The sequence below is a fragment of the Micropterus dolomieu genome, linkage group LG06 (assembly GCF_021292245.1).
Source record: "Micropterus dolomieu isolate WLL.071019.BEF.003 ecotype Adirondacks linkage group LG06, ASM2129224v1, whole genome shotgun sequence".
Taxonomy (NCBI): Eukaryota; Metazoa; Chordata; class Actinopteri; order Centrarchiformes; family Centrarchidae; genus Micropterus; species Micropterus dolomieu.
Window position 1 is genome coordinate 15,391,331 of NC_060155.1, and position 12,363 is coordinate 15,403,693.

Sequence of the window (12,363 nt, forward strand, 5' to 3'; positions counted from 1 at the left end):
TCATTGCACCCATTTCTTTACAGATTCAGTTATTTTTCATGAGTTTAATCTGCTGTACTCGTTTGGTGGGAAAATGTGGATTATGCAGAAGCAGGATAGCATCTCTAACCCTCCCTGTTTTATTCTTTCTCTCCATCCACTGCCCAAAGACGTGATTAGTATGTTATGACTGAAATCTCTGCTATTTAAAGGGCCCGCAGTAAAAGTCAGAGTCCCCATTTTAAGTCCTCAGTGTGACAGTTAGGTCCAAGTTGATAATAAATAGCTAAATAGTCTTGTCATTTGCCTTGGACATAAATAAAGCCTGTCAAAAAGGTTTGCTTTCTGCCTCACGGCAGGACGTTTATCTCTTCATGGAAACAAAAATGGATGTTTTACTCCTGTAGTGTTGTCGTCTTATCATCTGTAGACGCTGCAGAAAGAAACTGAACTGTATGGCCAGGGTGGAGGGTTAACTATCCTCGGGAATGTCAATCTGTCCTTGCATCTTGTGATTCTGTGCATCTCAGCAGGAGGACAACCCCTGCATGCTTGAGAGTTGAACCTGTAAATCAGCAGGAGTGCCCATGTGTGGCATTATCCAGGCTCTGTTCTGCACCGTGTAGTGTGCTGTTGGGTACAAAGGGCCACTGTGTTTTTAGTAATGGGGCATACACAGACCTCAGATTCCAGGGGACAGCTGCCAAACACCACACACCACACACACACACACACACACACACACACACACACATAATTAAGGCATGCACAAAGTTAACACACTTGCAGAGATCAGTTTTTACCTATCCATAGAGTCCTGCAATGAATGCTGAAAGCTTAAATTCCTCTAGGCCATCAAAACTGCACATTATTAAAGAGACATTAGAAAAACACTTCATGAATTCAGGGGTGGAATGGAAGTAAGTACATATTACTTTTAAGTAATGTACTAAAGTACAATTTTGAGGTACTTTACTGGACTATTTCCATTTTTTGCTTCTTTATACTTCTACTTTACTACTTGTCAGAGAGAAATATTGTACTTTGTCTCATTTTCCCAATAATTTGTACCAAATTACATACTTCTTTTCCGTTGTGGAAATAAACTAAGCGAGATCTACTTTTACTACTACTTTTACTACTACTTTATCTATTCTACTTAAATACAATTTTGAGATACCACTACCTTTATTTAACAGTTAGTTACTTTTCAGATTAAGATTTACATGCACAAAACATAGTAATGTAATATCTAATAGATATTCCTATGCATCATTTGGCATATTGAGTAGGCAACTTTTACTTTTGATACTTGAAGTAGCTGTACTTTTACTTAAGTCAGATTTTGAATGCAGTAGCTAATTTTACTTCGAATGGAGTATTTTTTGAGTGTGGTATTCCAATTTTGACTTGGGTTACTTAAATGATCTGAAAAGCCTACTTCTTCCACCATTGAGTGACTTAATCAGAGAAACAAAAATAGCGCAAGCACCAGTGAAGGAGTTCTGGTGCCAGAAAACAAGGCATATATCTGAAATCGTCTATCCTATACTTTTTAACTGCTCCTTGGTAGGCTAATGGTAAAGCATTGTAGCCTTCCTTCTCCCCCTCCCGTGTGGTTTTACGCTTTTGATCCCAGAGGGACCTCGCGTTTTACATTCCTGGCATTCCGACTTCAGTCCCTCCTCGGTTACTTATTATCGCCGCCTGCTCTCTCCACAATCATTTCACAGCAAGAGAGGACCGCGGCAGCCCGTCTGGGGGGAGGACGATGAGACACGTTTGACTCGAAAAGAAACAAAACTCATGGAAATAGTGGAATTACTCTAAATTTGACGACGAGATCGAGAACAAGGTTTCGTTACGATGAGAGCCTGAGCTGGTAAGAAGAAAAAAAGAGCACAAAAATAAAGAAAGACTTTTAACTTCTGGTTCAAAGTGTTGGTAGTGTCGTGTGTTATGAGGAAGTTAAACGCTTGTTTCTTTTTACAGAGTTTTAATTAACTCTGGGTTTTTAAAATAACTGTGCTATAAGACCGAAGATTAAGTTATTTTACAATGCGGGTTTGTGCGCTTTTGCTCCCCCGTGAGATTGGAATTTTTGGCGCATGCTTTTTTTTCTGCTTGCTGTGGAAAATGTCTCCACATCTCTGTGTTGTCGCTGTTGCAAAAGTAGACTCAAGGCTTCACTATTTTCATACAGTAGCCCACTCGAACTGAAATAGTGATCAGAGAGGTTAATAGAATTTTAAAGTAAATGTGTTGACATTAAAGTCAGTGTTGGCCTACATGCTTTAAACACAGCCTTTCTTCTGCATGTGACTTTATTGATAGTATGGTAATGTGGTTAACTATCAATTGTCTCCTGTTATACCTGTTAAATCCTGCCACCTCAGGCTGATTGTACTTTATTCTCTCATTCTGCTCTGTTCACAGCTGATTTATTTAAATATTTTCAAAGAAAGAAACAGCTCAACTTTAGAGAAGATAACAACGTGCACAAAGTGTTATGTCGTCCACCGAAGAGTCGTCTGGCACGGTCTTGCACCGGCTCATCCAGGAGCAGCTCCGCTACGGAAACCCTACTGACACCCGCACCTTATTAGCCATCCAGCAGCAGGCCCTGCGCGGAGGCAGTGGAAGCAACAGTGGACCCAGCAGTGGAGGCGACATGGGCAGGAGCCCACGATCCTCTTTGGAGAGTCTTACCCAGGAGGACCCTACTTTTCCTCAGCTCTCTACGAGGCAGGAGCCTCAAGGCCAGGAGCACCAGGGGGACTACCACCACTCAGAAAGTGGCTACCAGCTCTACCAGCTGCACGGAGAGGAGCTACCAACTTACGAGCAGGCCAAGGTGCACTCACAGTATCTGGCCTCTCACTGGGCCCCTACAGGCCCCATCAGGCAGCTTCATGAGGGGACGCTTCTGCATGAGGGGGCCTTCCATGAAGAGGCAGATCTGATGGAGCTGAAGTGCAGCCACGTGCGGTCACTGAGCGAGCATTGTATGCAGATATCTCTGGAGAGGAATGATGCAGCTGCTAAAGCAGAGGCCATCAAGAGTACGTCTCACAGCTACCCTGAGCTTCCTTACTACACACCGCAAATCCTCCAGAGCACGGGACGGAGCCTGGACAAGCGGAGCCCACCTCCAGAGTACTCAGCCCCCATCCAGGGCCAAGGATTTATCCCTCATCAGGTCCAGGAGTCGATGCAGGCACAGCAGCACAGGTACAATGAGAGCTTCGGAGGACTTGATTGTGTGTGATTGTGCATGCATGTTTTTTTTGTTTTTTTTTTACTTAACATTACATCATATTTTATAGTGTAGTTTTTGAACCAGAGCCAGCCTTGTAATCATCTTCCAGGACTCGTCATTGTGTTTCACATACGTAAACACATTCTTATCAACGTGAGTCACACTATAACTGCGAATTGATTCACAGTTCTGTCTGTTGAAATGCTTAGAGAAAAACAAGTCCAGCCCTGTAAAGGTTTGCATAATAACTGGCATACTGGAACTGGAACACATGCTTGTGTTGCCTTGGATGCTTTTACAAAAGTATGCTTCTCATATAGGCCTTTTCATTTTTTACAGCCAATGGAGTCAGCTTGTTTGCTGCTTGCTGATAGATGGGAATAGAGTGATATTTCAGATGCCTTGCTCAGAAATGAAGTTCTCACAGCTTCAGCTCTAGCTGGCTGCCCACACAAACATTTTGATTCAGCTGAAGCAGCCTCACATTCAGATACATAGAAAGAGTTAGTTTTTACTCAACAATGTCTCTCTCATAGGTATGTCCAGTCTGGTCAGCCTGCTGAAGTCCCCTGCTACAGCACAATCAATAGCCTGCCACCTGCTGGCTTGGAGGAGCCCAACCAGGTGGAGCTGCTGCTGATGGAGAATGAGAGGCTGAGGCAAGAGCTGGAAGCACACAGGGAGAAGACTGGTCGTATTCAGAAGGTAAGAGAAGGAAATCTGTGTGAGAAAATAGTATTTTTAGGCAGCTGACATCTCTCACAGGTCTTGTAGAGGGGAGGAGGAAACTCGAGAGAGACTGGCAGATTTTGTATGTCAAGACTGAATTTTCTGAAAATCAAATAACATAAAGGGCAGTTGTTAAATCAAGGATCAAATGTCACTGAGGGCAAAAAGTGAATTCAAAGGGAAAGCCAGACGGCATCCTCCCTCTCAGCCACCTGTCTATGAAACACAACCCGAGTCAACAGTTGTCTCCTCAACATGCAACTGCAGGCACACTCCCTCATCTGGACTGGACAGATGAGATCAGCAGCTGCTACCTGCCATACCACAGAGGCACAAACAGAGGTCACAACCTGCTATTGTGTTTACACACTCCTTTCATTGTGGAGCTGACCTGGTGGAGGCCAGAGAGTGTGTGTGTGTGCTTTTAGTTCCACAGAGGCCATAGATTTTCAGCGTAATCTGGGGCTTGTTAGACAGCAGTCGATGCGGTTGTGACCCACGTGCACAGCTGATGGGGGTGGATGGGGGTCCGTGGCAGGTGGTGGGCTGCTGTGTAAAAAGTGAAAAGTCGTGTTTATTTTCTTTATCACTTTTCCCACCTTCACTCTTTTAACCCCAATTTATTTTCCTGCCCTTTTTTTTATTGCTCCTAAACAGGCACCTAAAAATAAGATATTGCATGACCATCGCAAAAACAGCTTTAGAGAGATTTGACACCTCGGCCAGTCTTTGTAAAATCCCCTCTGCTCTCTGCTGGAATTATGTCACATGGCCCTTGCCTTGTCTCAGCCTTAAAGAATGATAATTGCCGGGATTGGAAAGTTTTTTCCGTCAGGCCACAGCCCTGAGTAAACATGCCTGTGTGACTGCTATAATGGTGGGTTTCTCTTTGCCGTTTCCACAACCCAGGCACAGGCATGCACACCTTCCCACCGCTGGCAGACTTCCCAGACCTCTGTTTGTGTGTGTGTGTGTTTGTGTGCATGTTAACTTGTGCTTTGCGGTGTGTTTTGCGTAAATGCGTGCTCTTGTGCTCTCACACACCTGGAACAAGAGCTATCAGCCCTCAGGAATGTAGATATAAATCAGTCTCACAGGGAGCGGTACAGGCTTGAATTCCTTCACACACACACACACACACACACTGAGTGTACTGTATACACACATTCACATATGTACCCCTAGGTACAGTATATTGTATGTGTATGTACTGTAACAACATGAATCCACTTTCCAGCTCCTCCATGGCATGTAAAGTAGGTTAACCAAAATGTTCTGTGCTCCTTTGTCCTCCCCTCCAATCCTCCCCCATCTCCTCTTCTTTTTCTTCCCTTTTCAGTTGGAGCAGGAGATCCACCGTATTTCGGAGGCCTATGAGACACTGATGCATGGCAGCAGTAAGAGGGAAAACCTGGAGCAGACACTAAGGAGGAGGCTGGTGGCAGAGATTAGGAGGCTGCAGGATTTCAACAGAGACCTTAGAGGTATGGACGACTGCCACAAGACACATAGTACCACGTCAAAGTGTACTACCATAATGTCAGATCCAGAATTTACACAGTTCATAATGTGGTCTAATTTTAAAATGTTGCTGCCTTACAGAAAACTTGGAAAATGCCAGAACGCATGTTGCAAAAGAAGTAAAAGCAGCCGACCATAACCAGCACATCATGGCCAAGCTCCTTGAACAAAGTAAGTTGACTAGACTCCTCTCCCCGGCTCTCTGTTACATCCTCCTTTTTAATCAACATGCTTGATTGGGTTGGATTGTAGCATAGCATGGGGCCCTTTTTGTATCCTGCACGCAGGAATGTTCACTTGCATAACTTCAGCTTATTTGGTAAGAAGGCTTAATTATAGGCAATTCAATCCACACACCTCCTTAGCAAAAGGGAAACAAATGAAGCTCTAAATCACAGAGTGGATGTGGGAGAAGAAGTGGAAGTGGTAGAGAATGAGGTCCCCCCACCTGTTGTTAGTGTGATTTATGTTGTCTGTTTAAGGAACTGGACTCAAGCAGAGTGGTGGTGTTTGTATGGCCTTGATGAAGAATGCTCTGTGCTATGTGGGTCAAAGGGATAGGGCGGCCTTCTCCCCCTTCCTCCTCCTTCCTCCTCTCAGCATTCCAGGAGTGCTCCACTAAATGAAGAACACTGTCCACCATGTAGCAACGCTGGTACTTATTACTGGGGTTGGACTGTGGAGGGAGAAATTGGGGATTGATGCTCGTGTGTTCTTTCATGAACCTCAGGCAGATTTGTAATGATTTCATATTTCATTTCAGGGGTGTGTGTGTGTGTGTGTGTGTGTGTGTGTGTGTGTGTGTGTGTGTGTGTTTTAAGAATACGTTGATGTTCATCAAACATGTGATTAACCTGTCCACACTTTTTACTTTTCCTTTGCTTCAGATGAGGAGCAGAACTTTGAGCGGGAGCGCGTGGAGCGGGAGCTGCAACGATTGCGATCCACGGCCGAGGAGCAGAGCGGCAGGGCGAAGCGGCTCGAGGAGGCCCTAGAGGCAGCCCGCGGACGAGGACGCCAGCTGGAGGAGGAGTTGAGAAGGAAGAGGGCTTACGTGGAAAAGGTGGAGAGGCTTCAGAGCGCTCTGGCTCAGCTGCAGTCCACCTGTGAGAAGAGGGAGAGTCTGGAGATGAAGCTGAGGACTCGACTAGAGCAGGAGCTGAGGAGCCTGAGGGCGCAACAGGTCAATATCCTGTCCGAGGAAAACTATCAAAAAACCTCATTTATGAAAGTTCTGTATTTCTTACCATTTTTTACTCTCTCTCTCCACCTCAGAGGCAGTCCCAGCCGCCAGGAGTGACCATGAGCTCGCTCCAAGAGCGCCTGCGGGAGCGCGAGGAGCGAATCCTGGCCCTTGAGGCCGACACGGTTCGCTGGGAGCAGAAGTACCTGGAAGAGAGCACCATGAGGCAGTTTGCAATGGAGGTGGCTGCCACTGCCGCTGCCCAGAGGTAAAGATTGCTGGAGCTTGACGTTTGCTTGATATCCGCTGGGACGTCCTAACACACATTTTCTCCGCTCATTTGAATTTGAGTTCCGAACAATGTCCTTCCCTTTGCAGAGACACCACCATCATTAACCACTCGCCCTGCCACTCCTCTAACAACAGCTTCAACGAGGACCTGCCAGTTGCCGACTACAGGAATCAAGAGATGGAAAACAGGTTCATACCTATAATTTAACTTTTTTTTTTCAAAGAATTGCCTTTACAAATCAGATTGTTGTTGTTTTGTTTGTCTGTAGCTTATCCACCTTCTGATGTGTTTTTTGCGGTTTCGGTTTTGTACCAGGATCCGTGCTCTGTACGCTCAGATCTTGGAAAAAGATGCTGTGATCAAGATCCTCAACCAGCGGCTGCACCAGGACCAAGGGCGTAAGGACGAGCAAAGTCCCCGTACAAACCTCCTGAATACAGCGGCGGCAACTCTCCAGCCTGCCTCCTCCACTCCTTCCATCAGCACCACCAAGAGCACCACAAACAGTAGAGGTGAGGAGCATAATGTTGCCTTTTTCAATAATTAATTTTAGTGGCGCTCCAGTTAAGCAGCCTATTGTACTTCTTATGTTACATGCTCAAACTGTATATTCTGTTCAGACACAGTCTGATCTTGTAAAAGCGGCTAAAAAGTTTGCAAAGCACAAGATGTTTATTGCAGTAGATGAGAGTAGGAAGCACTGCTGACATATCCTGACATTTTTTTGTGATGTTATCTTTTAGGTACGAGCCTTTCAGATGATCAGACTCCGCCAAACTGTCAGTTCTCTGAACCTGGAACGCTAGAACGGCAGGGGGAGGGAACCAAAGCCAAAGAGGCTGCCAGCACGACTAAGCTCAACAGTGGTGAGTGATTGATCAAAAATGCACCAGTGCGTTTGTTTACAAGGGCTGATAATCCAATAATGGTCTCTCATTTATCATTCAAGTATAAAACTTGAATGATAAATGATTTGCACACATGCGGAGACACAGCATGGAAAAAACAACACACACACCACATATGTGCTGTGTACGTGAAAGGAGTTTTTTGGACGTCAACTTTATGCATGTTCACATTGATTAACTATGCTGCCTCTTAGCCAGCCAATCAGATACCATCTGTCCAGGTCATGGTTCATATTCTGGGCCTAATGGAATGTGCATGGTTGGGAAATAATGTGGATCTGTTGACTGAGCACATTTACCAGAGTGGTCTGTTTGACTGTGGAAAATCTAACCTTTTTAGTCATTGATAGTTGAGCTCAGTCTGGGACATTTTCCCACTGTTTTTTGCCTTAAGGCATTTATACAACTATTCATTCTCTCTTGTCCCCCCCCCCCCCGACAAGGCAAAGAAGTTGCTATTAAACCCCTTCAGAGGCCTGGATGAGCTGGAGTCAGAGGCAGTGGAAATCTTCATTTAAAGAACTGAGAGGTAGATTTTGAATGAGGAAAAATGTCTATTCTGGGAATCTGTGAAGAGTGCAAGTCTTTGAATAGAGAATGGATTAAATATTGGATGCAAGAATGTCGAGGAAAGACGCCAACGCACGAAACAAAGAGGAAAAAAGGACTGTTTTCAACATTTTAGAGACAGAGCTGTGCTCCGACTCACTCATTCTCACTGAGCTGGACAGCTGCAGGCAGTCTGCCCAGCTGGGGGAGAGATAAATTTTCCAAGGTACTTGGACAGTATTGTGGATTGTAATAGGGTAACATGTTGTCAGAGTGTATGCCAAAATATTTATATAAATATATATATATATTGCTGCTTTTCCCCCTTTATTACCCCCTTTATCTTTTGTCCAAATCCAGTGAATTGAGAAGCTACATATTTATCTTATCTGGTTTCCACATTCCCCAAATATTAATTTAAGCCTCATGCTCTTCTAGATAAATATTCAATAAAAGGTTATCTATATGACCCGCAGTCCCCTCCTCTCTCCCCCCAAAAATGTGCTGTCAATCTGAGTAACTTCATTCCTGTCACATGGCTCTTATCTGTTTGGAAGACTTCCCCTTTGATCAATAATTTAAGCTTACAACACAAGAAACACTGCTGATATAAATGCCCTTGCTGTCCACGTTTCTCAAGGCTGAGTAGCTGGTTCTGCAGAAGCTTAGAGGGGTGTGAACAGTGGGATGCATGACATGTAAAAGATAATATATTGTTTTTACGCCAAACTGACAAAAACCTGGCGTTGTTTGTAATTTTGGGAGGGTGTTGCATCGAGGGTGTTGATTTCATCATCTGTTGCATTTTTCTGATAACTTCTTCCTTTTCAATAGTATGTTTGCATGTGTGATTACCGTATGTGAGTGTGTTTCCTGATGGTGGTGATTCTGCTGGTTTGGTCACCACTGTGGGATAAAAGTTGAAAACAACACCGTGTTGAGGTTTTTTTGTTTACTGTGAGCTTTGAACTAACAAAACTGGTTAATTATTATTATTATTATTATTATTATTATTTTATACAGATGTTTGTATTGTTATTTTAGATATAATAGTGCTTTGAGCAGGATGCCAAAGAGTTTATGTATTTTTGTGGTAAATTATGTGCCGACAATCACGGTCATGTCAAGCTGTACACAACCACCCAAGTGTTGACTTCAAACAGACATTTCTGTGAACTTCAAACAATATGAAGGTTTTTACAGTTGAATTTGTGCAACATTTCAGAAAGCAATAAAATATTCTAATATACATCGACTGGCTCCTTGACTTGTGAATCGTTTCATTTACGTAGGGTTTTACTCTTGGCTATTTTCTATGTGCTGATTATGTCAAATATGCCCATAATGTCAGTTATTCTGGTGAACATTGCGATTCGTCTCCTGTTTCCCTCCCTCTTCTCGCTCTCATTGTCACCCTATCTCCTCATTCCTGTCCTCTTGCTGCACCACAGAGTGGAGTGCTCTTCATTAATGAATACCAGAGCTGCATTCTTTTGGGTTCAGCTTTCTCGGGTGGCCTGCTCGCTTGTTCTCTTCTTCCCGTGAAGAGCATACTTGACATAGATCACATTCTCGTGGGGACACGTAACCCTGTAAGTGACAAAGATAGGCTTCTCCCAGATTAGCCACTAATGCCATTTGAAATTCCTGTGTGCCGCCATCCACCTTTGCTAACGTGCTGCGTTCCTAAATGCTTTCATTGCCGCCAAGTTAACATCCAACCCAGAGGTGTTTATGAACTATTTCAAGAAGTGCCACTGGATATGAAGATGAGAGAATGGAGAGCTCTGTTATTTGGTATCTGTTTCAAGATTGATCTTTCTCACACACACACACACACACACACACACACACACACACACACACACACACACACACACACACACACACACACACACACACACACACACACACCAGAGCCACAGATAACGACTTGTACCAGTCTGGGGCAGTTTAGCAGGGCTTACAATGAGCCTTCACAATGCAGTAGGACAATGACAAAGACCGTGAACGTTATGCTGTCATCAGTGTCCACTCACATGATTCAGTCATCCTACAGCACTGCGTCCAACATGTTTGTGAAATAAAAAATACGGCCGTGATAAATGTGGAGCTGAGTGGAGCACTGAAGTTAGTGAGGCCGCCTTTAACCTGGAGTAGCTGGAGTAAATATTTGGTTTGGTTTGTTGAAATTAAAACACATCACACAAAACGTCTTTACCATTTTCACCAAACGTTTCCAGCTATCTTGGTTGTTTTTGTTTATTGACAGCTGGGTTAACCAGGGGCCTGTACCATGAAGCGAGTTCAACATACCCAGGATATGTTTTCGTTATCTGGCTTAACTAACCCTAACAATTGTGATCGGGATAAGCGGTACCACGAAGCTGGTTATCAACTCGGTAAGTCAACTTCTCGGGTTACGTATGTAACCCTTGTTCCCCGAGAAGGGGAACGAGACACTGCGTCGGTGACAACACTATGGGAACGCCTCTGGGCGGGGCAGGGCTGAACTATGAATGAAACTACTCCAATCCTATTGGTGTTACTAGAACGGTAGTGTGTGACGGCGTAACCGGAGGGGTATATAAGCACACCGGCACACAGGACACATTAGCCCTTTCTATGAAGCAAGGCACTCCAGGCGGGGTGAGGTGTGGTGGACTGACGCAGTGTCTTGTTCCCCTTCTCGGGGAACAAGGGTTACATACGTAACCTGAGACGTTCCCCTTTGAGGGAACTCGAACTGCGTCGGTGACGACACTATGGGAACGAGATACCCACTTAGGCCGCGCCGAAACCCCGCCTGCCCCCAGCATGCAGAAGTGCATGCACGAGTAGGAGGTGCAGAAGGAAGGTCCAGACTGTAAAACCGGAAGAAAGTGTGAGGGGTGGCCCAGCCAGCCGTATTACACAAATCCTGGAGTGACGCCCCTGCGAGGAGGGCCCTAGAAACCGCCATGCCTCGAGTAGAGTGCGCCCTTACGGCCATAGGTGAAGGCAAACCGCGCACCTAATAGGCCAGGGAAATAGTCTGAACGATCCAGTTGCTGATGGTGTGTTTAGAAGCAACTGGTCTGCTTTCCTCCACCGGGAAGACCTCAGAGTGTAAATACTCAGTGCTCTGACAGGGCAGAGCAGATGAAGTCTCCCATCCTCCGCCATCACATGAGGTGGGGGATGAAATGCCTGCAGCACCGTGGACCCTGCCAGTCTGGCCGGAACCTTAGGGACATAACCTGGACAAGGGTGCAGGATGGCCCTGACCCTCCCCGGGGCAAACTCCAGGCATCGGGGAGAAATCGAAAGTGCCTGGAGATCCCCCACCCTCCTCAGAGAGGTGATAGCAAGGAGAAAGGTCATCTTAAGGGTCAGGTTTTTGGCCTCAGCCGACTCCAGGGGTTCGAAGGGGGCCTCAGCCAGCGCTTTGAGAACCACTGCCAGGTCCCAGGTGGGAACCCTGGAACGAGTCACGGGTCTCATCCTCCAGGCTACACGGAGGAAGCGCACGACCAGTGGAAGCCTCCCCAAGGGCCCATCACTCAGAGGGGCGTGGAATGCTGCAATGGCAGCCACATACACTTTGAGCGTGGACGGGGAGAGGCCGGCGGAGAAACAGTGCTGGAGGAACTCCAGTATCACAATTACCGAGCAGGTAACTGGATCCACCGCCCGTTCTCTGCACCAGGTGGTGAACACATTCCACTTTAGGCCGTACATCCTTCTCGTGGACGGGGCTCTGGAGCTGAGCAGCGTCTCGACTGCTCCTGTCGTCAGGCACGCCTCTAGGAACTGCGCCCCCTCAGGGTCCAGACCCATAGCTGCCACAGGGCGGGGTGTGGGTGAAAGATCCAGTCCTCCGCCTGGGACAGCAGGTCTCCTCTCCCTTGAGGAGCGATTTTAAATCCGAGAACCACACTCGTGCCGGCCAAAACGGGGCTAC

The 12,363-nt window shown here is 45.9% G+C and overlaps 1 protein-coding gene across 1 annotated transcript; it reads left to right on the forward strand.

Annotated features, from left to right (window-relative positions):
• The first annotated feature begins 1,601 nt into the window (after window positions 1-1,601).
• amotl2b (angiomotin like 2b) lies at window positions 1,602-9,671 on the forward strand. The gene is made up of 11 exons (XM_046051325.1): window positions 1,602-1,861; window positions 2,416-3,210; window positions 3,775-3,943; window positions 5,307-5,451; window positions 5,570-5,659; window positions 6,376-6,671; window positions 6,764-6,939; window positions 7,050-7,151; window positions 7,279-7,475; window positions 7,707-7,828; window positions 8,309-9,671. Exons 2-11 carry the CDS (start codon window positions 2,489-2,491, stop codon window positions 8,387-8,389), a joined length of 2,100 nt encoding a protein of 699 aa, XP_045907281.1. The 5' UTR covers window positions 1,602-1,861; window positions 2,416-2,488; the 3' UTR covers window positions 8,390-9,671.
• Window positions 9,672-12,363: the final 2,692 nt, after the last annotated feature.

What these genes read in the sequence shown, in the direction of transcription:
- amotl2b (XM_046051325.1), top strand. Translation starts at nt 2,489, where the DNA reads ATGTCGTCCACCGAAGAGTCGTCTGGCACGGTCTTGCACCGGCTCATC. An exon ending in AGACTGGTCGTATTCAGAAG is followed by an intron (nt 3,944 to 5,306) that starts GTAAGAGAAGGA and finishes TTCCCTTTTCAG; the next exon opens with TTGGAGCAGGAGATCCACCG. An exon ending in AATCAAGAGATGGAAAACAG is followed by an intron (nt 7,152 to 7,278) that starts GTTCATACCTAT and finishes GTTTTGTACCAG; the next exon opens with GATCCGTGCTCTGTACGCTC.